The 23940-nt window shown below is 47.3% G+C and overlaps 1 protein-coding gene across 1 annotated transcript in view; it reads left to right on the top strand.

Moving 5' to 3' along the window:
• The window catches only part of Itga9 (integrin subunit alpha 9), a 289334-nt gene that overhangs the window by 36078 nt on the left and 229316 nt on the right, over window positions 1-23940 (top strand). Inside the window, exons 5-9 of the mRNA XM_051202213.1 lie at window positions 5786-5853; window positions 11631-11760; window positions 14225-14310; window positions 17095-17163; window positions 21500-21637. Coding sequence (XP_051058170.1) covers window positions 5786-5853; window positions 11631-11760; window positions 14225-14310; window positions 17095-17163; window positions 21500-21637 — 491 coding nt within the window. The remainder of the gene's footprint in view (window positions 1-5785; window positions 5854-11630; window positions 11761-14224; window positions 14311-17094; window positions 17164-21499; window positions 21638-23940) is intronic.

Genomic DNA, 23940 nt, shown 5'->3' on the forward strand with positions numbered 1-23940 from the left:
GGTGTGTTGGTTTCTTTGTGATCAGTGGGGTTCTTGAACTCTCACAGGGAAAGAGCTCCAATGTTTATCTTATGAAGCTGGTATCTTTTCAGGGCATTATTCTACAGATTTTAGGATCCCGATTCAGGTTTTATTTTGCTTTTGTTTCCATGTTAGATGCAATCTAGAGGCAAGCCCTGCAGTTAGGGAGGGCAGGCAGTCTCGGCCACATTTCGTTTTGATAGTTCAGCTGTTTATCACTGGTTGTTTCATGAGGATGTTCTTGTCAGCCACAACATTGAATTCTATTCAGCTCTCACTGAGTTGTGACTGTCTCATGCCCGGGGCTTTCCCTGGATGGAGGAAACATAACTCACTGTGTACCAAGCAGAACACACACATTATTATGCAGCCTCCTTGCTGATTTTTCTGGAGTGGGAGGAGGCAGAATCTTGCTTGCTAGATCCTGAGTGAAAGAAACTACTAATGGGTCAAAAAATTCTAATTTTTTTGTAGTTAAAAAGTATTTATTTTATTTTTAATTGTGTGCATGTGTGTCTGTAGGTAGGTATGAGCATATGAGTGCAGTGCCTCTGATAGCCAGAAGGGGCTGTTGGATTCCCCTGGACCTAGACATCTAACTCCAGTCCTCCACAAGAGCAGTCAGTAACAGTAACAGCTGAGCCATCTCTCCAGCTCCTTGCCTTGTAATTTTTTATGGTCAAAAGTACATACAAACAACGTTGTAACTGTTTTTGGAGTATGCCTCAATCCCATCCACAGTGGGCAACTGTCCCCAAACCTCTCTCCAGAACTCTTTCGTGGTTATCATCTGAAACTGTCCCCAGTCAATACTAGTTCCCCACCCCTTTCTTCCCCAGCCCTTGGCAATCACCAGCCCACTTTTCCTCATGAGTTTGCTTACTCTGGATTCCCCACACAAGTGGAATAATCCAATACGTAGACAAATAATGTGACTGACTAACTCCATTTAGCTCTGTGGTCTCTGGGTGTATTCTGTGTAGTAGAATGTATCAAAATTTCTGTGCATCTCAAGGCAGAATAATATTCCATTGTTGCCATATCATAATGGGCCCTCTTGTGTGTGACGGCAACCCTTCCTGTGGGAGAAGAAGGTGAAAGGTGGTAGGAAAAGTTGGGAGACCCACCCTTCACTGCTGTCTGAGGCTATCTATGAGCAGGCAAACCTCTGGCTGTGAACAGGGGCACCCTGCTCTGTAAAGCGAATGCATGCAAAAGGTCAAAACGATTCAATATTCTCGGTAGCTCCTTTCTCCTCTTCAGATCCCCTTCTTGCTTAATTGCCTTATGCAATCAGCTTGCAGGGCTTGCCACAGCCTCCTCAGGAATTGTTTAGATAAGTCTTTCCCTCTTCCGCTCTAACTTCGCTATTTATAGTGTAATTCTTTATTTCCCAGTTAGACGGAAGTCCCTCAGTGTGGAAGGTAGTTTGCATTCTCTTCCTTTTGTGGGGGAGGTAGATGCTCATTCCATTACTAAAGGCCCGTCTGCTGATAAGTGTGGACTCCTGATTCCTGTCTTATTTCAGTTACTAAGAGATTTGTCACTCCTTGGTGATGTTTGGAAATAACTTAAGGTCAAATAGCCATTTTTTCCTGATAATTTACTTTCTAGTTGAGTTAAGAATGGCTGGAAATAACTGGAAATCAGTACGTTAAGAAAACTAATATTGAACAGGAGATGGCTCTGTGGTTAATGTGCTTGCTGTACCCATGTAAAGACCAGGTGTGGGGTGCATGCATGTAACCCCAGCTGGGATGATGGACAGATATGGAGTTGCTAGGGGTTCACTCACCAGCCATGCTAGCCACATCCATGAGCTCTGAGTTCATTTAGAGATCTTGTCAAAAGGTGGAAAGAGATTGAAAATGACACCCAAAGTAAACCTTTGGCTTCTATGTGTGAATACATGGACAAGGGCATCTGTACATGCATGCACGCCTATACACTAGCTTCACCAAAAGCTAAAAGTAGAGCCATCATATGAGTAGGGCTACCCTATTCCTAGCTACATACATGAAGTCAGCATTCCACAAAGACATCTGCATATCCATGTTCACTGAAGCACTATTCAAAGAGCCAAGACTAGATGCCCATCAAAAGAATACATCCAGAAAGTTTTATAAACATATGTATGTTTATATATACATACATGCAACTAATATTATATAATATATATATGTATATATACTATGCAGGTACATATAAATATATTAATTGGGTGATTGAAAAGTGAAATTCTGTCATTTAACACAAAGTGGATGGAGCCTGAGATCATCAATTGGGTGAAATAAGCCAGACTAATAAAGACGAACTGCTCACTTTTGTATTATTTGTGGGTTGTCATACTTGGTTTTTGACAAATAACACAAAGCTGACATAATTAGGAAGAAAGAATCTCAGCTGAGGTATGGCATCTATCAGATTGTCCTGAGGACGAGTCTGGGGCATTTTCGTGGTTGCTGATGGATGTGGAAGGGTCCAGTCCATTGTGAGCAGTGTTACCCCTGGGCAGGTGTCCTGGGCTATAGAAGACAAATCCTCAACAAGCCAGGGGAAGCAAGCCAGTCGGCAACACTCCTCTGCCCCATGCTTCGGTCCCTGTCTCGTGTCCCTGCATCAGCCTCCCTCAGTGATGGACTGTCAGCTGTAAGATGAAATAAACTCCTTTCCCGCAAGCTGTTTTAGGCCAGTGTTTTTATCACAGCCACAAACTAGGTCCTAGGATTCTTATATACCTGTATACCTATAAGCATTGATTTCTAGGCCATTGTTTAATGTTCAGTTACAAAGGCATTCATCATTCCCTGATGACACACACATACATTACACATACACACACGGTTGTATACATGACTATGTATTGTCTGAGATGATAAGAGAGACTTAAGGGGAGACTAATGTAAGGAAATGAGGAGGGGATGGATACATCAAAGAACACAATAAACCCACAATAAACACAATACAGACAAAGAAAATGAAAACAAGCAATTGGCTTTGGAAAACCATATTTTCTCCACCATGTAGTCAGAAGTGAGATCCTACGAAGAATGTGTGCACGATTGTTCTGTGTTGGTCTAAGTGCTTACCCTAGCATTCAGTTCCATAGCTTTCTAACATCAACTATAATTCACTGGACCGTGGGTGTCTGAAGCCAACGTTTCTCTTCATCTTGGGTTGCCTTCTGTTTAGGCAGGGTTTGTGGAACTGGTTGATAAACCAAGGAAAATTGCTACCACTTTGGAAGGTTGAGGGAGGCATGGTGATGTTTCTCTGTGAACTGTCTTTAGAGTCCCAGCCATAAAGGGACTTGGAGTGTTTTAAAAGAAGTAACATTTGCACACAATTGCTATCATGTCAGATTTATAAGGCTGAACTGTGTCAGGCAAGATGGTCTCTTTGGACTCTTAAAAACCCAGTTTCCTTGATTGCTTCATGTTTTAGAGTTACAGTTGTAGACAGACTCTCTCTCTCTCTCTCTCTCTCTATATATATATATATATATATATGTGTGTGTGTGTGTGTGTGTGTGTGTATATATATATGTAGTGCCTGGCCCACAAGCATGACCATAAATAGCGGACCGTGATAGGTGGGGACTCCTAGTCTAACTGACCAATGAGGGGCCACGACTCAGAAAACAAAGGTGGATAGCTCTTGAAGAGTAGTGCCGGAGGTTGTCATCTGGTTTCCATATCCTTACATGTGCACCTGTGTGTAAACATGCATCCAAACAGGAACACACAACTGCATACATGCAAAAATTACAGTGATTTGTTTAGCGTTAGAGTCTGTAGGTGGAAACCATTTATCAGACATCCTGGGTTTTATATGTAACTGCTTAAGTTTGGACATTTTCTTTTTTTTTTTTTTTTGTTATTGTGCTATTTTTTCTTTAAAAAAAGATTTTGTGTGTGTATGTATACACACGAGCACACATGCATGCTTGAGCACATGTGTACAGGTGCCAGAGGAAGATGTGCAATCCCCTGGAGCTACTGGACCTATAGTTACAGGCAGTTGTGAGTTGCCCTATGTGGATCCTGGGAATTGAACTTGGGTCCTCTGGAAGAGCAGCCTGTGTTCTAACTGCTGAGCGGGCTCTCAAGTCCCACACTGTGCTATTTGAGGCAAGATACATTTTTTTTTCTACTTTGCATCATGCCTGTATCCTGAAATTGATATAGGATTTATTTCTTTACCCATATCCCCCATTCAGCTCCCACCGTGAGATTTTGGGCTGCTTTTGACAGCCGAAGAGTCTTCCTCATAATGACCGGACAGGGCCGGAGGAACTGATTTTGGCTTCACAGGGGAGAGGAGTAACTCAATTAATGTTCCACTGTAATTTAGCCTGGATTAATGGCCACTTACTGGAAATTGTTACAGGCTCTGTGATGTGTTGTTGGAAACTTAATTTCTCCCCGTTTCCCTAGGGCCTTTTCTCCCTCTGCCCAGAGCACACACTTGGAGCTTCAGGAAGGAACATCCTGTTGCAATCATAACTTCATTGTTCCTTCCTATTATTTATTTAGTGTCTTCAAAAAATAATTCCATTGCCTTTAACGATACTAGAGAATCACTAAGAAAGAGCTTTGGGGACAGTGTAGGGGGTCACTGGGTTATTAGCAGGGTAACCCCAGCCTGAAAGGCTCCAGCAGGGTTATTGTCACATCGTGGGAGAAACTTGAGGGCCCTCTTCTGCCTCCTATTCTTTGCTCCTAAGATGACTTCCGACAGTGACTGGCTTTGTAAAACCTTCATGAGACCACAGCGGTGAAAGAGTGTGTGTTAAGTAGCTGTGTGATCCTTGGTGATTCATTTCGCCTCTCTGAGAACGGGTGTTCTTAGCTGTGAGTGAATGGAGAGATGTGTTTCCAGGAAACAATGGGAAGGAAGGAAGGCAAAGCCTGGGACCAGCTAGACAATCCTCAGGTGGCCTCCCTCCCTCCCTTCCTGAATGGCTTAACAGAAAAAACGGCAACAACAATGCCCCTATGCTGAGTAGAAGCATGGTGTGCATGTGGACGCATGTTCAGTTGTGTTTGTGTGTGTTAGTTTGTGCACACTTGTGCACTTGGAAGGTAGAGGTTCAGAGGTCCACCTCATACGCCAGCCATCTACTTTGAGACAGAGTCCTCACTGGCTGATTCTCACTGGGCAGAGGTCAAGGGTCAGGTCCTCCCGGGTCCGCCTCCCCAGCACTGGGATTGCGAGTGTGCACATGCTGCACTTGGTTGAAAAAAAAAAAAAAAATAGGCCCTCTCGCTTACACAGCAAATGTTTTCATCCATTCAGCCAACTTCCCCAGCCCTGGCTCAGTTCTGGCCCCAGGAGCTCTCCGGGTTTCTTCCACACCCGGTGAGGTGTTCACACACACCAGCTACACACACCACATGCTGGGGTCAGTCCCCTCTCCCTCAGGCCACGGGTAGAGAAAGCAGGTTGCCAGGGCCTGTACTGAATGACTCTCGGGGAAGGTTGACCTCCTTCCAGGGGACTCCACATGGGAACGTCTCCAGTATTCCATTTCCGAATCCTGTTTTTAGCTCCCTGGCTCCTCTAGGGACCTCAGTTCTGTCTGAAGTCAATGGAGTCATTGTCGCCAGCCTCCTGGCTAATGACTGTGGCTGTCACTCCTCTTCCTCCTCATGAAGGGAGGTGATCCACGAGGCACTTGGCAGCCCGGGGAAGTGGTCAGATCCGCACCTGCCTGGCACATATTGACATGGCTGTGGTCTGCTTTTCTCCCGCCTTCCTCCAGAGTACAAGAAGAAGTATGGGGAAGAACATGGCTCCTGCCAGGCCGGGATGGCAGGGTTCTTCACCGAGGTGGGTATCAGCCACGCGGCACTTATTTCTCTTACCTTCTTGGTTGTTTGGTCCTTTCCATTTTGTGGGTGGGTGGCCCCTGGAGATGGGAATTCTGGTGTCCCGGGCAGTTGATCCCCCGAGTGAGCAGATTCTGGTGTGTCTACCAGGGGACTTTAAACCTGATGAAGGACACCGGCTCAGGCGGGGTCGCTTGGGTGTGGGGGGCTGGGCTGGCTCATGGGGAGATGTCTACAGAGTTGGATTGGTTCGAGATCTGTGGAAGGAGCTGACGGCAGTTTGAAGATATGTCAGTCACCCGGGTGCCAACTTCACGTCACTTCCAGCCCCTTAGCAGAGAGACTCAATTTTACACACACCAGCCTTTCCGAGCCTAGAATTCTAAAGGCTTCTACTCTGGAATGTGCCCAAGTGACAGGAACAGGGTGATTTTTGACTGCTAGGACATATAAAGGTACTGTTTACTTTATTAAAAATACATTATTTTTTTATATGTGCATATGTGTATGGGTGAACATGAATGGCACGTGTGTGGAGGTCAGAGGACGACTTTCAGGAGTTGGTTCTCTGCTTCGACCAAGTGTGTTCCAGAGTCAAACCCAGTGTCTTAACACATGGAGCCATCGCAGTCCCCAGGGAACTTTCCTTATTTAATGTTCATCTTCTGTAAGTTTCTATATTCTTGTGACAGCCAGGCATGTGCCATTCCACTTCTGGTTTTGCAAGCAGCAGTGCCAACCGTGAACTTGTTCAGGTCAGAGATCAAAAGTGCCTTTCCATTACACGCTTATCTAGATCCTGTTTAGCCCCTAGAACACGTACTGCCTCACATGACCCTTCTGCTGAGTCATCACCCTTCCTGGCAATGGCCACGATGCTTCTAGAAAAGCCTCCAGCACCACTTGCTGGCTCACTGACCCCAAATTGTCCCCCCCCCCACGATACTTAATTTTTAAGAGACAAGATTTTTATAGATTACGTGTATGTGTGTGAGTGTATGTGCATGTGTGTGCAGTGCCCGCAGAGGCCAGAAGAGGGGGCATCAGATTCCCTGGAGCTGGAGTCACAGCAGGTTGAGAGCTGTCTGACATGGGTGCTGGGCTGCTGAGTCATCTTTCTAGCTGCCCCTCCCCCCTTTTAAATCATGGTCAGACATACGTAGTATAAATCCTTCCGTTTATAACCACGTTAAAGCCTACCGGTCAGTTTTTAATGAATTCACAGTGGCATGTGGCTGTCGCTCTTGGGTAGTTTTATTGTATTTATTTATTATTTTCTCCCACTCCAGCCTGGGTCCATTCTTGAACATATGTTCTCTGCTCAGTAGCCTGAGGGATTTTAAAAAGCGAGTCCTGACATCCTGGCCCCATGCCCCCCTGTGACTTGGAAGGCAGAGGCCCCGACTCCACTCTGCCTAGGGCAGACTCTCAGGTCTGTGCCTTTCCCTCCTGGAGGAGCATGCGCAACACTGAGCTGGCAGGAAAGAGCATTCTCTGGTCTCGGGACTTTCCAAATGGCAGCTCAGAGCCAGGCGTGGAGTTGGCCTGTTCTCGGAGACTTCTCTAAAGTCAGAGAGAAACCGTTGGTAATATAGACAAAGAGAGGATTCTTTGAGAGCTGCACCCTCAAACTGGTAAACACAAGGTGCTTTGCCTCTAGCCCCCTTCCGCTGGCCCAGCCCATTCATACCGCATTTTCCCGACTCCTATGACAGTTACGTTCAAACCGTGTGGCCCAGGGTCTCCATGGATTTGGCCCAACACAAAATGCATTTAAAATGTAAAATTCACTTTTGCAAATTTATTTATCACATTTGCAAGCAAGGAGACCGAGTTCTGTAGCGATGTCAAAAGGATGGACCTGTCTGGACTACACAAAGTCCCATGCTGGGTCCTGCGATTGACGCCACCATTAGTTGTTGACGTAAAAAACGTAAAAAAACGAGAGTCTCTTCCTGCCTCCCTCTCTACCATCCTGCCAGTCTACAGCCCATCCCCGAGATGGGCTTTCTCTCTGCATCCTCCCTCCCCACTGAAGAACCCTTGTCTCCATTTCCCGAGTCTGGTCTCCCACAAGGAGTGCCTCACAACCACGGTCTGCAGACAGCCAAGTTCCATGGTTCTTGCTCAGATGCCCAGTGTCTCCCCATCTGCTTACCGGCTTCTGATGAGATCTAAGCTCTGCTGTCCACAGCCTGCCTCTCCGGCCTCTCCGGCCTCTCCGGCCTCTTCCACTCCCCATCTCCTCCTGCAAACATAGCCATGGTTGCTGCCAGGACACGTTACATTCTCACTGTGACAGTGTACTGGAGTGCCACACGAGGCCCTGGAGCTTGTTACACACAGCGCATCCAAAGGCATTCAGCAACAGAACGTTGGTGTATTCTGTTTTAATCACGAGGATGAGGCACTGGGCTACTCAGAGGGCTGCTTCTAGAATATTCTTGGGCATGTACTGCGCACAGACAGAGTTAGGGCTTGAGTGATTCAGCATGGGGCGGTGTGGAGATATTTCCCCCTAAGGATGGAAGAGATCAGAACTCACTGAGCATTTGACAGGGAACTGGGGGACAAGGGTTCCTGGGGGAGGTGGGGATAGGTAGAAGGAAGGTAGGGGAGGCAGGGGGAGGTGGAGGAAGGTGTGGGGAGGTAGGGGTGTGTGTCTGTTTGGCCCCATCAGCTGGTAAGTTGGAGAGGGTGAGGCATTAGAGCTGGACAGAAGGAGGGCAAAGGGCAGGGCATGTAGGAGAGACCCAGGCAGTGGGTGCAAGCTAAGGGTGACCAGAAGGAGGAGAGAATAGGGACTCAGAGCCCAAGGTACCCTTGGTGCTTTGCCATTTGCCCCCTAGGCTCTGCAGGTAAGTAGGGACAGAGTATCCAGAGCACAGGAGAGGGTGGACGGCCCTGGAGGGGAGGCCTTCATATAGTTGTCCAACTTCAGCATTGTCTCTTGACTTGCCTGTGTTCAGCCTCAGCTTTAATTCCGGGCTTTGGGTCCCTGTAAATAGAGGGTCTTTGAACTCTGTCTCCCTCTTTTCTGGAACTTTAGCTGTCTGCAACTGAACAGGAAATATACTTGAAAGGGCCAGGCAGGCCCCAGTTCCTATCCCCGCCCTCCTGCTGACCTCCACACCCTGCCCCTGCTAGGAGCTGTAGTTTGCTGGATGTGGCCATGTTGGGCCACACTGTTCCCACCCGAGATGTCTGCTTGACCTGTGGGTCAGTGAATGTCCCTGAGTTATGGATGCCCTGTGTCCTTGAGGATAAAGGACAATGGTAGTCATTTTTGTACACTCACTAGAATATTAGAGGGGACATCCTCCAAGCTTCTAGATGAGACAAGGAAGGGCCAGACCACCATAGAGATGTTAGGTGGCATTTCTCTGCTCAGATTTAACAGTAGATGCCCTGCTGCTAGGTGGCAGGCAGACAAAAAAGCCCTTTCAGGCTCATCCCCATGACCTCGAACTGTAGTGGCATCCTGGGGAAAGGCCCACGCTGCTGATTGAGGGGTTGGATTTATTCAACTCTGTCTTTTACTTGTGTGCACTTGTGAGTGACATTGGTATTGGCTGTTCCTCAAGTGAAAAAGAGCTTAGAATTGATCACATTTTTTCCCTGACGTTTCTGAACAGCACCAAAAAGGACCCAGACACCACTCACAGTGAATAGAAAAAGCCAAACACGAGGGCTTCCCGAAAGACAGCGTTTCCCTTGAATACAGCCAGGAGGGCCACAGCGTTGGCTGAGCCTGCCAGCCAGTGTGGACCAGATAGACAGTGTGATGACTGATGAGGGAAGAGGAGAAGAAAAGTAGGAGTTTAGTCTTCATGTTATAAATTTTATTATTATTAGTGTGTATGTGTGTGTGCATACATACATGCCTGTGCATAGGAACACACATGTACATGCATCTATAGAGACCGAAAGTCATCTTCATGTGCTGCTCTTCAGGAGCCGTTCACCTCGTCTTTTGAGCCAGGGTGTCAATGAACCTGGAGTTTGCTGATTAAGCTGGCTGACCAACGAACCCCAGGGAGCTGGCTGTCTCATCCTCCCTAGGCGAATGCCACCATGCCTGGATTTTTACGTGGGTGCTGGGGATTGAACTCAGGTCCTCACACTTGTGTGGCGAGCACTTTACAAACCAGCTAGGTCTCCAGCCATCTTTTAAGGTTTTAAGGTGACCGCGTTTAGACACTTTGTGACACTTGAGAGGTAAACAGGAGATGTTAACTATCTACTTAGTTTTTCTCCTGGATGGATACACATCACAGGCAAACAGCGCGTCCCTTTGCTATCTCCTGCTGTTGCTCAGAGCCTCAGCTCAGGACAGGTGGCGGCGAAGGGAATTTTACACTGTGTCAGGGCTGGTCCTGGGGGGGGGGTCTCGCTCATGCTCTTCAGAGTCCTTTGTGTTCGGGCATTGACTACGAATTCCTTTTCAAGCTCGAGGCCAAGAAAACAATCTCTGTCCTCTAATGAAGTCGTGGTTTGTCTTTCAAACACGCTGGCTGAGAACTAGCCCTGCCCTCACACCAGTGTGAGGAGAGGAGAGGATGTGGATGGGTGAGGGAGTATGCATCGCACCAGCCCTCCTGGTGACTGTGGAAGTGGTCTGTCTCATAAGAAAGGATGGGATGGAGAGAAGAGAAGAAGGCTTCCCATAGTGCTGTGGCCCAACAGAGGAAGGGACCATAAACACACGGAGGCCCAGCGCCTGGACTGTATCTGTGTTTTCATACTGACATGCCATTAAAATTTATAATCTCAATAAAAGCTGAAGTATACCCGACATTGTCTTTCAGCACCTATATTCTTATTTTATTTAGTATAGCCATTTCCTTTTTTTAAAAAAAGACTTACTTGAGTGCTTGTCTGCATATGTGTATGTGCACCGTGTGTGCATATTGTATTTTTTAAAATAGTAACCTACAAAGAATTAGATTTCACTTTTTTTTGAATGAAATGGTTTTTGTTTTTTTCCCCCCATCATTCTTCTTTGTGCTTTCCCACCCCTAGGGCCTTCTTTCCACATTTAAAATTTTATTTATTTATCATTGTGCATTGATGGACGAGTGCACACACGTGTGATTGTGCATGCGTGTGTGTATGTGTGTGTGTGTGTGTGTGTGTGTGTGAGTGAGTGCATACAGCTATGTCTGCCATAGTCCATGGCTGGTGGTCAGAGGACAACTTTCAGAAATCATTTCTGTCTTCCCACCTTAGCTTTTGGGTGGTCTAGCTTTTACCAAACCCCCTTTGCCAACAGAGACATTTAACTGGTCAATATTTTTATTGAGACAACATCCAACCAACCGAGGTTAGCTTTGAACTCAGTATGTAGTCAAGGCTGGCCCTGAACTACTAATACTCCAGCCTCCATCTCCCAGATGCTGGGATTACAGGACTGCACCACCATGCCAAGCTTGATGTCTCTGCGTTCACTTGAGCACTGTTCCCTGGAGCCACATGACTTAGGAACAGTACCAATTGCTTACCATTCCATGTTTTATCTTAGGGTGAAGCTGGTGTGTGTTTGTGGGAGGTCCATGCAGCCACATTGGTAGCCAAAACAGGGGCTTAGTCTGTCACTCATATCTCTGTCTTTGTTTAGCAATCTCATCTTGAGTCCTGAAAATCCTAGCTACATGGTAGACTCTAGATTGCCCAGGACCTGGTTCCATATGTGTTTCCACAGAGAGGCATTGTAAATTCAATTTCTTTGTCATGTCTGTGACTCACCTTCTCTGTCTCCCTTTGGATTTTTCCCCCTAGGAGCTGGTGGTCATGGGTGCCCCAGGTTCATTTTATTGGGCTGGAACGGTCAAGGTGCTGAATCTGACGGACAACACATACTTTAAACTGAATGATGATGTGATTATGAACAGGCGGTATACCTACCTGGGTGAGTAGCTGGGGAGTCTGTAGGTGACAAGGCAGACTGTGTGTGATCACCATCACCACAGGCTCACACATTGTTGCTTTATGAGTGGAAAGAAGCAGATGGTTTTGTACCCATCAATCTACTTAATTACACTTTAATTGCAGTTTCTTAACATCTAGATGCATACATTTGTGGTAGAGAGGTCAAAAGAAGAAACCCCATCAAAACTGAACCTTTTTGTTAAGCTATGATGGCAGAGCCTCCAGGGTACCAACCATTTTCTTGCCTTGATTTAGCAGCCAATCACAGTCAGATGGTCAGACACAAAATGAATGTGATTGAATCTGGCTTTCCCTGGAGATAATTTTGAATGGTGTGTCTGCTTCCTGGTCACAAGTACAAAGAGTAAGAATCAGAATTTTCATGAGGTTGAGCAACATGATGCTGAGCTTTCCTCAAAGGTTCTAGAAATCTCTCTCTCTCTTTTTCAGTTCTTTTAATTGTGTAGAAAGAAGATAGGCATAATTTAAGTTAGCAGCCACCAGGGCTGGGCACAGCAGTGTATACCCATAGTTCTTGCTTCTCTGGAGGCCACAGCTTCAGCAGGAAGTGCATGGAGTCAAGGACATTTGAGGCTGTTCTAGACTACATAGCAAGAATGCTATTTCAGAATAAGGGTGGGGGAGGAAGGAATGGAGATGAGAGGAGACAAGGGAGGGAGGGAGAGGGGGAGGGAGAGAGCGAAGGAGGGAAGGTGCTGATAGAAGGCCATCTCATTTAAGAATAGAGATAAGCTGGGCAGGGTAGCCCGTACCTGTAATCCTAGCCCTCTGGAGGCTGAGGCAGGAGGATCACAAATTTGGGGCCAGCCCGGGAAATTTGGCGAGACCTTGTCTCAGAAAACAAGGAACAAGCAAGCAAAGAAGACACAGAGGTGGGCCACCTTTGCTTGTGCAGCAGTGCCAATCCATGCTTGCCATTCCCAGCTTGACTGTTTGCCAGCTAGCACAGACCCAGCAACACTTTGCACACTTTGAGGCATTTCTGCATCACCTTAGAAGGCAGGCAGTACCACCACCATCCTCAGTCATAGGTGAGGGAGTGTGAAGGCATTGTGTAACTTGTCAGAGTCACGTGGCTTAAAGGCATCGAGGATGCAGGGTCTAAATGCTGAAGCCCCCATCCCCAGGGCGTGTGCTGCCCAGACGGCACTTGCCTCTGGTACTAACTCTCCCACTAAGCTGTGAGCAACTTGAGGTGGGGTTTCTGCCTGACATTCCCAGGGCATTGTATAGTTAGTGACTAGAAGGGACCCAACACAGAGTCAGGGATTTAAGGGAAGGCACATGAGAGTCACAGCTACTTGGTGGCTTTAGGTTTGAGGACAGGTCCTGAGAACTACAGGACCTGTGGTTTCTCTCTGCGACCAAGCATGAGGCTCTTATCTGCTGCAGGGATTAGCATGGAGTAGTCGAGGGTGGGTATCACTCATGGAAGTCTTGGGAAATGTGAGCCTTCAGGCTGAGAGGCATCATCCATGGGGAAAGAGAGATAGCTGTGCTCAAGCGATCACAGCCGACATGTGTCACAGGGTTTGAAGGCCGTGAGAAAGCTTGAATGTCACATAGCAACAGACGCTTTTTCTACCGGCCAAGGTGTGATTTCAGCCTGCCGGCTAGGCATGTGGAAGGCAGGAGACATTTAAATCAAACTCAGGTGACCATTTCCCCATTGTTTCTGGGTTCCTTTGAAACCCAGATCCTTCAACTGCCCATCTGCTCACCCATCTATGCATCCATCCACCACCAGTATCTCTCACTTCTTTTAAAAGGGATATTATTGCATAGTTGCTAACTGCAGATACTCCAAACTCATGCAGATGGACTAGGAATCTTGCTTGGTAATCTTGAGCATGGTTGGCTAACCATGTATTGTCTATATGCAAAAGAAGAATATTGAAATATTTTGCAGTATTAGGAATGGAACCCAGGGCCTTATGTATACCAAGCAAGCACTCCACCATTGAGCTGAACTCCTAGCCCTTAGTTCATTTTCCTGACCTGGATGGGGTTGCGCTATAAGGATGTGCATTCTTGCCCATTCATGAAGTTGTGTGCTTTTGTGTGTGGATCATGTCATTAGAACTATATTCATTTATGAAGCTGTGTGCTTTTGTGTGTGGATTGTGCCATTACAATGGTATTTCCCCAAAGTAAGAAACGCACAGAGTATTTATCACCCTACTTGTTCCATAGGGGACAATCAGAAGGTACTGCCCTCACAGTGTCCCTGTGAGCATGCATTTGTACGAGACAGGTTCTTTAATATGAAAAGATTGACAGCTGCCACTTGTCTTCCGGAAGGGTTTACATCCCAACAATAGCTAGAGCATACTGTCTGGGTAGAGTTTTCTTCTGCTGCATATGTTTTCCTTTGCTGGCCTTCTTTGTCAAGCGTGTCTTCCATTTCTACCCATCCTGTTCAGGCTATGCAGTGACCGCTGGCCGCTTCTCTCATCCGTCCATCACCGAAGTGGTAGGAGGCGCCCCGCAGGATGAAGGCATTGGAAAGGTGAGGAGGAGAAAAGCCTGAGGTACAATGTAGTACCAGGCAGAGGAGGGAGCATGCTGCCCCGAGGAGGCTTTGCGAGTTTGCTTTGTCTTGAACTCTCACCCAGTAGGCTGACGAGTAAGTGGGGACTGAAGGGGAGCCCTCCCCTCTCTCTGACTGTCTCCTTCTGGTCACATTGGGAGGGTTTACCTTGACAGCTTAGAGTGTTTGAAATTTACTTTGTGTGCGATTTTAAAGACCACCCTTGACATCCTGGCCCTCTCCAGAGGAAGCATCCAGCGCTGTCCAAACTCAAACACCTCCTCCTTCCCAAGAGGCTCTGACCTGATGGACTCAGATCTCATCTTCGATGTCTTGAGAGCTTCATCAGCCCCGATTTTCATGTTTCCCGATGTTTCAGAACAAAACAAAAAGCCCACTGTGTTTTCAAGACTAGTGTAACCAGGGCTAGCCTGGGAACATGTAGATCTGGCTTTCTCTATCACATCTAACAAGCAAATAGGGGATACCGCAAAGCACTTTTAGTGGGAATCATGGCCTCTAAGGGCACACTGATGGGAACTGTGGCGGCTGTGAGCAATGTCAGGTCCAGGCACTCCCGCTCAGGAGATCCACGTTTATCTTACTGGCTGTCCTCATCTCTCCTCATCCTTGTTCCTGTCAAGAAGCCATTTAGAGAGAGGAGAATTAATTATGGCTTAGAGTCATCACGATGCAGAAGGCATGGCAGCAGGAAGGAAGCATCACACCCCAGAAGCAGAAAGTTAACCTCAAGGACTGACCCTACTGACCTTCCGATAGGCCCCTCCTCCCAACCCTCCCAAACAGTGAGACCAGCTGGGAAGCAGGAGTTCAAACACTTGAACCTATGGGGGGGGGGGGTGCGTACCTCATGCAAGCCACAGTGTTGGGAAAAGCTGAACAGTGCTGTAAGTGCTGGGCCCATAGTCCCAAGGGTAGATCAGTGTTGGTGTCTGACCATATATATATCCTGTGGTTCGGAGAAGTGGATCCCTGAGTTCTGGATCCCACGGCCTGGTTAATGAGCACCATCATCGGAGAAGTCAGCTCAGAAGCCATTAGCTGGCCGGGCTTGGCTGAGACATGCTCATGAGGTCATGTCTCTGGATCATCTTGGGCAGCAGGCAGCATTCATTCGCTGCTGGGGTTTTAGAAGTGTGATGCGGTGGAGAGAGGTCCTTAGAAAGTGAAACCAAGTAACTCAGGGCTGAGAGGCAGAGTTGAACTCTGATAAGTCATGTCAAGAGCTGGCTCCTTTTCCGAGTCACATGAATTCCTCTACATAGTGGAAAAAAAAAAAAAAAAAAAAAAAAAAAAAACAAAACCCAGGGGCGATGGCGCCGTCTGAGGAGGAAGCAGGGTCCCCAGACTTCTCCATTGTGACCTTTAGAATGTGGGTGCTTTCAGTCGTGGTGTGAGCACACCAAGGCCTTCACACCAACGTGGCTGTTCCTTAGCCTAGGAAAGGGCCCTCTACCCTGGTTCTCATGAGCTTATCTTTGATATATGGAACTGGGGAGCTTGGAGAGAGTGCTTGGTGATTAAAAGTGCTTGCTGCCTTTGTAGAGGACTTCTAGTTCCCATAGTTCCCAGCACCCATATCAGAGGCTCACAGCCACTTGTAATTCCAGCTCCGGGAGATCTGATGCCCTCTTCTGGGCTCTTCACACCACACACACACACACACACACACACACACACACACACACACACACACACACACGGACACACACGGACACACACTGGAGAGATGGTTCAGTGGTTAAGAGCACTGGTTACCCTTGCAGAGGACCAGAGTTAGGTTTCCAGCACTCACATGGTGGCTCACAGCTATCTGTAACTCCCATTCCAGGGAGTCATATGTCCTCTTCTGACCTCTGTGGACACCAGGCATGCATATGTTGCACATACATACATGTTGGCAAAATGCTCATATACATAAAATAAAATCTTTAAATCTCTTTAAAAACAAATCAGACATCAATGAATTAATAGTGTTAAGACCTCTGGAAAAAATTCCACCATAAAGGAATTTATTTAACATTTTATTGCTTATTTCCCCATACGTGATGGTGATGATGATGGTGATGGTGGTGATGGTGATGATGGTCATGATGATGATGGTGATGGTGGTGATGGTGATGATGGGATGGTGATGATGATGATGGTGATGGTGATGATAGTGATGCTTATGATGGTGATAATGATGATGATGGTGATGGTGGTGATGATGATGGTGATGATGGTGATTATGATGGTGATGGTGATGGTGATGATGATGATGATGATGGTGATAATGATGGTGGTGATGATGATGATGGTGATGATGATGGTGGTGATGATGATGATGATGAATAATTATCCACACAGATTCCATAATTCTAACTACTGTGTGGGATCATGTTGGAGAGGTTCTTCCCAGTACTTACCTCAACCACCTTGTCTTAGGTTGTAACTTCATTAAAGTTTTAACTCCAGTCCTGAAGGAGTTAATTTAAAGAGAAAACCTACTCAGTTCCAATTGGGGGGCTCTTCCAGGCCCTATTATGCATGGTTTCTACAAACAATGCAGCTCAGGGCTGTGGAGTTCCTTTGCACCCCAGGATTGACACTTTCTTTTTGGAGTTGCTGAGAGCTCCATTGGCACCTTTGTTATCATCAGCCAGTGTATGCACACCTGTGAGAGGCCACAGGAAGACAATGATGAGAACCTGCAGTGAGTGCTTCCATCCTGACAAGGTCTGCTTTGTCCTCTTTCAATAGGTTTATATATTCAGAGCTGACCGAAGATCAGGGACCTTAGTGAAGATTTTCCAGGCATCAGGAAAGAAGGTGAGTATTGATGTGGCTGGAGAGGGAGTCACTTCCCTGCAAGGGTGTGTATAACCTGAGGGCTCACGCGCATCTGAGGAGACATGCAGCAGATGAGCTTGTACAGGGCTAAGGCTACAGGTTTGCTTTAACAGGGTTCAGGGTGCAGGTGCTGGTGCCCAAGCGATGCGTGCTATCTCTCCGCTTTTCCCTCCCCTTCACTTTTGCTTTCCTGCAGCTTCTCATGCAGGTACAAAGCCAACCCAGAAAGATCAGGTACCGATCATCTTCCCGGTCTCATCTGCCTGATGATGCCTCCTCTCCCCATGTCCCTGATTGCCAGGAGGACCGCTATCACATAAAGAAAATTCAAATGAAACCCACCTTAGGTCACGAGCAGGATGTTCAACACACACCCAATAGGCTGTGTGTACCACAGGGTAGCCATGGATGCAGACTAGCATAAAATTATAAAGTTCCTTAAAACATCATGAGGGGCGTGTGTGTGTGTGTGTGTGTGTGTGTGTGTATGTGTGTGTGTGTGTAATATCATGAGGGGCGCGTGTGTGTGTAACATCATGAGGGGTGTGTGTGTGTGTGTGTGTAAAACATCATGAGGGGCGTGTGTCTGTATGTGTTTATTTCAGGTAGTGACTTTGTATCTCAATGTTCTCAGAAGATTGAGAAACACATAACCACAAAGCCATTTCTGAAGGCTGTGTTGGAAAAGGTTCATGTGGCACCCTCCATGCTCACCTCCCTCCCGGTTTCCTGAAAGTTTCCAGTAGAATAGCTTGGTGACTCATTCACATCCTTTTCCTGGGCTTCCCTCTCCTGCCTGTGTTTTTGTGGCTTAGGTTAGCAGGAAGGTGTGGCTGAGTTTGGTGGCTCAGTGGGCTAGGACGATTGGGGATTACGGGGGCTGCTGGAGCCCTTAGTGGGCTCTGGAACAAAGCTTGGGATTCCTGGAATGTGGGAGGGAGCTGCCAGGAGGCTTTGTCCACAGTTTCCCCAAGACAAGGGGGAAACAATGATTGTTTCTCATTGGCCCATTTCCCTGGTTACCACTTCATTCCTGCTGTGGGCTGTTCTTGCTACACACCAGCCTAGAAACATTCCACGTTGCTCCAACAGTGAATGGTGCTCTGAATTCCAAAAACCCCACTTACACATAGTTGTTATTTTTTTTTTCCCTATGGCTGCAATTTTAACAGCCTTAATATGTACACTCAGTATATAACGATCATAGCCTTTACATGAAAAAAAAAAATGCACCCACAAGCTTGGCTCTGCCTCTAGCTCTCGGAAGTGTACTGGCATGTGTTATTTTAACATTTCCCAAACCCCAAAACATTAGCATCAGAAAGTAGCAGTGAAAAACTTGAAAAGCAAGTTTTCTAAGCAACTCTAAAGTTAGAAAAGGAAGAGCTATGTACTACTTGCAATGTATAAAACAGAGAGAGGGGTGACTATCATATGGCAAGTGAGATGGTGTCCATTGTGGATAACGTGCCTACATGTGAACATTCTTTCACAGTGCTTGTAGAACTGGATCCTCCCCCCACTCCCCCCTCCTCTCCCATAACCACCCCCCCCCCCGCTGCTGTTTTCTGAGTGTCTGTCTATCATCAGTCTGTCTGCCTTTCCTTCTGTCAGCAGTCTGCCTGTAGTTTCTATTCTCTGCCAAAAAGCCCCTAGGTGTGGTGAGGGGCTTCCATGACCAATTGTGTTGAAGTAAGTCAGGTTCAGGGGATGATTTGGGAGTCGATGCTGTGAGGGGAGATGAGCAGCCTTTGAGAACACTCTGAGCTGCCAGAGGAATCAGTGCATTGAGCTCTAGGACAGACATGTGTCTGTTTGAATGGCCTCCCGGTGACAGGGTGAGCCGGGTTCTTACTTTGCACAGACTGCAGGGCCAGGGTGCTTTACCCCAGCTCCACAGCCATCTTCCTAATTCTCCCCCTCCCAACCTCCCAGCCTTCCAGGCTCCCTCAATTCCTTCCACATGTGGTGTGTGTGTGTGTGTGTGGTCATACGGATATACACATGTATGTGCATGCTGATGCGTTGCATGCATATGGATGCTAGGGGCCGATGTCTGGTGTCTACCACAGTCACTCTCTACCTTATTTCTGAGAGAGGCCCTCAGGTGCCGGGCTGTGAGCTCCAGGGATCCACCTGTCTCTGCTTCCTCAGCACCAGGATTGTAGATGCTCAGATTCGGGTTCTTATGCTTGCACAGTCTGTCCGAGCCACCTCCCAGGACCCCATCATTTCTTTAGGGCTCTTCTCTGCAGAGCAGTTGTCCTGCTCTGGAGTCACTCCGAAATCATCTACACCCCTGCTGTGGCCTTCACTGTCCCCTCTCAGCATCTCCAGCTGCCATTCATTGTCCTCACTATCATCCATCCGACTTTGACATAGGCCCATCCCTTCTGCAGACATGTGCTTATTGCTAGAAGACATTCTCAGCTCTCTGACTTCTCCACGATCTTATAGAGAGAGGATATGACCCCCTGGGCTTGCAAAGGATGTCCCCAACTTGGACCTTTTGTCCAGGGCTCCATAGACAACAGAAGGTTCCAACTAGAAAGCCACCCATTTGCTTCTGCTTTTCTTTGGCCCCACTCCGGTTCAGATTGTCTGGCGTCCTGGTTCCCTTTCAGGAAGAAAGGAAACCAGCAACGATACCACAACCAGAAAAGAAAACGTACAACAGCGGTCTGCTCTTTACTGAGTTGACACCTTACAGCGGTAAGCGCAAGGCCATTGCTGTTTGTGGTCGGATGTGAATACAGACGTACTCCGAACTGCCCAGGATTGTGGCTCTGGATCCAAAGCATGTCCTTGACATGTCGAAATGTCATCGACTCACCTCAGTGGGTGAAATGTCGGCATTTAAAAAAGAAAAAAACTGAAGGAGTTTTGATTGAACACCCATGAAACACCAAGCTAAATAGCCTGCTGGGGTTAAGCCAATACCCTTCCTGCTCTTCTTGTCTTGCAAGGTTTCAAAGCAATGTTCCCAAGTCCTCCAGGGCCAGTGTTAACTGCAGGAAGTAGTTTGGAGCTCTCACCATCTCTCTCAAACTCCCCACAAGCAAGGGAAAATTCCAGGCCCTTCCATTTGAAAGCAGTTTCAAAGCTACATCCTTACAGGGCAGGCACAGCTTGCACACATAGGGCAAATGCAATGCTCTCTTATTTTCTTATTTACAGAAGTGGCTATTAGCCCAGGGCCTCTCATTTTCTAGGCAAGGCTCTCTTTCCACTGAGCTACCTATCCTTAGCTCTTTTGTGACTTTTACTTAAAGATCTACTTTTCTGATTTTAGATTATGTGTGTGTGTGGATGTGTGCACATGAGTGCAGTACCCGTGTGATCTCACATGTCCCTGGAGCTGGAGGTGGAGGCAGCTAGGATCTGCTCAGTGTGGGTGCATGGAGCAGAAGTCAGGACTCTGCAAGAACAGCGTATGCTCTTAGCCACAGAACCATCTCTCAGCCCCCACTTTTACTTTAGAGGGAGGGGCTTGCCACGCTTGCCAGGCTGGCCTTAAACTTGGGGTACTCTTAGCTCAGCCTTCTAGGTAGCTGGGATTACAGCCCTGGGCCACCAACCCCACACACAGCAACTGGTCTTAAAACAAAAACAAAAAAGCCCAAAAAGCAAAAAACAAAACAAACAAACAAAATGAATCTGTTATACACTTGCACTCACGTGAACAGGCACACACTTAAACATGCACACTACACAACACATGCACATGTGCGTGTACACACACACACACACACACGAGAGAGAGAGAGAGAGAGAGAGAGAGAGAGACAGACAGACACATGAGAGAGAGAATAAAGTAACAGGTACTGATTACACTCTGATTCAAGAAGATCCAGTGTAAACCAGCCCCATCTCCCCATCTATCAAACATGATAGAACATGAAATTACATGTTCTCCTGTCATGCCGGCTCATGATGCACCCATCTCTTACTCTGTGTAAGGCTGGAGAGGCTATGTGCCCCATGTCATGTTTCCCTACCTGCCTGTGTGGTAAGACTTCATATTCCTACTTGCGTGCCTTGTCAAATGTCTGGTACATGGAGTACATACATAAACATGGTGTCTCATTGTTGGGGGACTGTCCCTTTACCTGCCCCTGAACAGTGCTCTAGGAAAGGGCTCCATAAGGTGACTAGCTTTGGTTTCTTATTGACTGGAAGTCCACAGGAGCTGGGTATGCCACCTTTGCTCAGCAGGCAGAGCTTCCGAGGGGCTGGGGACATGGGCTGAGGAAGCAAGGGCCGCGGCGGGTAAGGACAGCCTCTGAACACTTGCTGTGATTGGATTTGGTTACAGATGGGCTCTTACTTCGGCTCCTCCTTGTGTGCAGTTGACCTGAACATGGACGGCCTCTCTGATCTTCTCGTGGGGGCCCCCATGTTTTCTGAGGTCAGAGATGAAGGGCAGGTTACTGTCTACCTCAGCAAAGGAAATGTGAGTACAAAACTGGCCAATGAGGAGATGGGTATCGGGGAGGGACATCTGTCCAGTGGTAGTGGCCAGCACCCTCTGGATCCCACTGGAAGTGAATTGAGCATGGGACCATGCGACCCAAAGGAGAAGAAGACCTGAGCCCTGCATGCAAAGGGTTAACGATCCTTGCATGGACAGTTGTATACAGTGTGGGACCCAGGAGGAAGCCTAATGGCTCCGGGGTGCTGCGTGTGGTTTTTCCTGCTTTCTATCAGTGATGCCATTGTGATATATAGTAAGAGTCTCCACTTTTCAGATGAAATAAACCAAAGCTCAGAAAGGTTAACTCAGTTGTTTCAAATCTCACAGCTAAAAAAGTAGAGAGGCTGGGATTTGACCTCAGCAAGCCGGCTTCATCTCTAGGCTCCGTCACCTCTCAGAGTCTATATGCATCTTTCTGAAGAGCCAGGGATAGGATGTATGTGAGGAATCTTGAGGGAGGAGAAGGAATTGAGCGGAAGGTGAATTGGGCTGGGCCAGAGCTCCCAACAGAAAGACTCATGAGGGTTGAGTGGTAAGGTAGCAGGACCCTTACCTGGTTCAGCATGGAGCAGGTGCAGGGTACCAGCTGATAAACTGGCCTAAGGCTGTAAGCACACTGTCCTTTATTCTTCAAAGTGTAAAGGGGAGAGGCAGGTGCAAAGGTACCTTCCTCCTCTGCAGCTGATGGAAGGTGGCTGGATGTGGCCTTAGGAAGAAGGGCAGAGAAGTAACCAGTAGAGGCAGGAGACCATGACAAAGCAGACTCCAAGTGTTCCATCACACTTGCCACACTCCATCTAACACACCTCACCACTATAGGGCTACTGTGTGTGCCAGGGTATTCCTGTTTCTGTTGAACCACGGCCCCCTTGGTTAGTGGCCATACAGCACGATGGAGGAGTGGGGATAGTAGAGTAGGTAACCCTGAACTTGACTCTGACCCTGCCAAATCTTGTATGTGAAGGGTGAGCAAAGCATCTTGAGATTGATCATTTCTTTCTCTACAAAGTAGGGAGTCCCATGTTGTCTAAACAGGGTGACCAAACAGTAGATGGGTGGAGATATACAGAAAGACTTGCGGTTTTCTCCATCACACTAGCAGGAAGAATTACAGAATTGGCCATTTGTGACCAAGAGTGCTTGGATTTAACCAACCACAGATTGAACACATGGGAACAAACAAGCAAGCAAACAACCATTGTGTCCTACTGGACATGTGTAGACTTTTTGCTTGCCATTGTTCCCTGAATGACATAGTGTAAAACATATTTGCATATCATTTGCATTGTATTAGGCATTGTAAGTAACCTAGATATGGTTTAAGGATAGGGGAGGGTGTCCATAGGGTCTGTGCAAATACCAAACTGTTTTATATAAGGCATCTGAAGTTATACTTGGACATCTGAAGTTTTGGTATGCTGGGGTCCAGGTGTCAATACTCCCAGACACCAAGGGACAACCTTTTGTGTTTTGGAGTGGGGCCTGACAGATGAAATAAATCAAGTCATCGGATCTTTATTTTTCAAGCTGCAAGTTCTGTTTATAGCAAGAGAAATGTATTCACAACAAAAGCCAGACACTGTTGTGGTGGACTGTGGGTGTGTACATCCAAAACACCTCCACACCAAGGAAGACTTCAAGATTCTTAAGCCTGCAATTGTCAGGTGTTTTAATGTCCTGGTATTTGTATGTCAGTCATTCATGGGGACCATTCTTGGACAGCTTCTGCTGCCATGTGCACCATTACCCCTCCCCCCCCACACACATAAGTGTTTGCCTACGAATCTCAAAGCTGAGCCATGTGTGATGCACTCCGACCCCAGATGCCACTGGGTATAGAACCAGGGCCCTTTGACAGGATTGCTAGTGCATGTTCTGTGCGAACCTCAGGGACTTGTACTGAAAGGCACAAGAGAAGGAGAAAGTGAAGTGTGTGCCCCCTCGCTTACTAGAATCTAAGGTTTCTACACCTCTCTACCAAAAACCAAAGAGAAATCTGAGGAAGGAAATAGATTTAGTCAAGTCCAGCCCCAAGGAAAAGACAGGAGACTTCTTAATCTCAAATTGACATCCTGGGGCGGGAGGTTCAAGAGTACAAAGAGAGACACAAAGGTTACAGAGAGGCTCTAGGCAGGGCGTCACAGTGCTGGGGAGGGTCTTCCTCCCTGAGCCCATCTCCTCTCTTCCTGAACTGGACCTAGGACCTCAGTCCTAGACCATCACACGCATTTTCTTTTCAGATGAACACAATTCATCTGAGCTGAGGTGGGGAGCCTCCAGGA

Source organism: Phodopus roborovskii, unplaced genomic scaffold, assembly GCF_943737965.1.
Source record: "Phodopus roborovskii unplaced genomic scaffold, PHOROB, whole genome shotgun sequence".
NCBI lineage: Eukaryota > Metazoa > Chordata > Mammalia > Rodentia > Cricetidae > Phodopus > Phodopus roborovskii.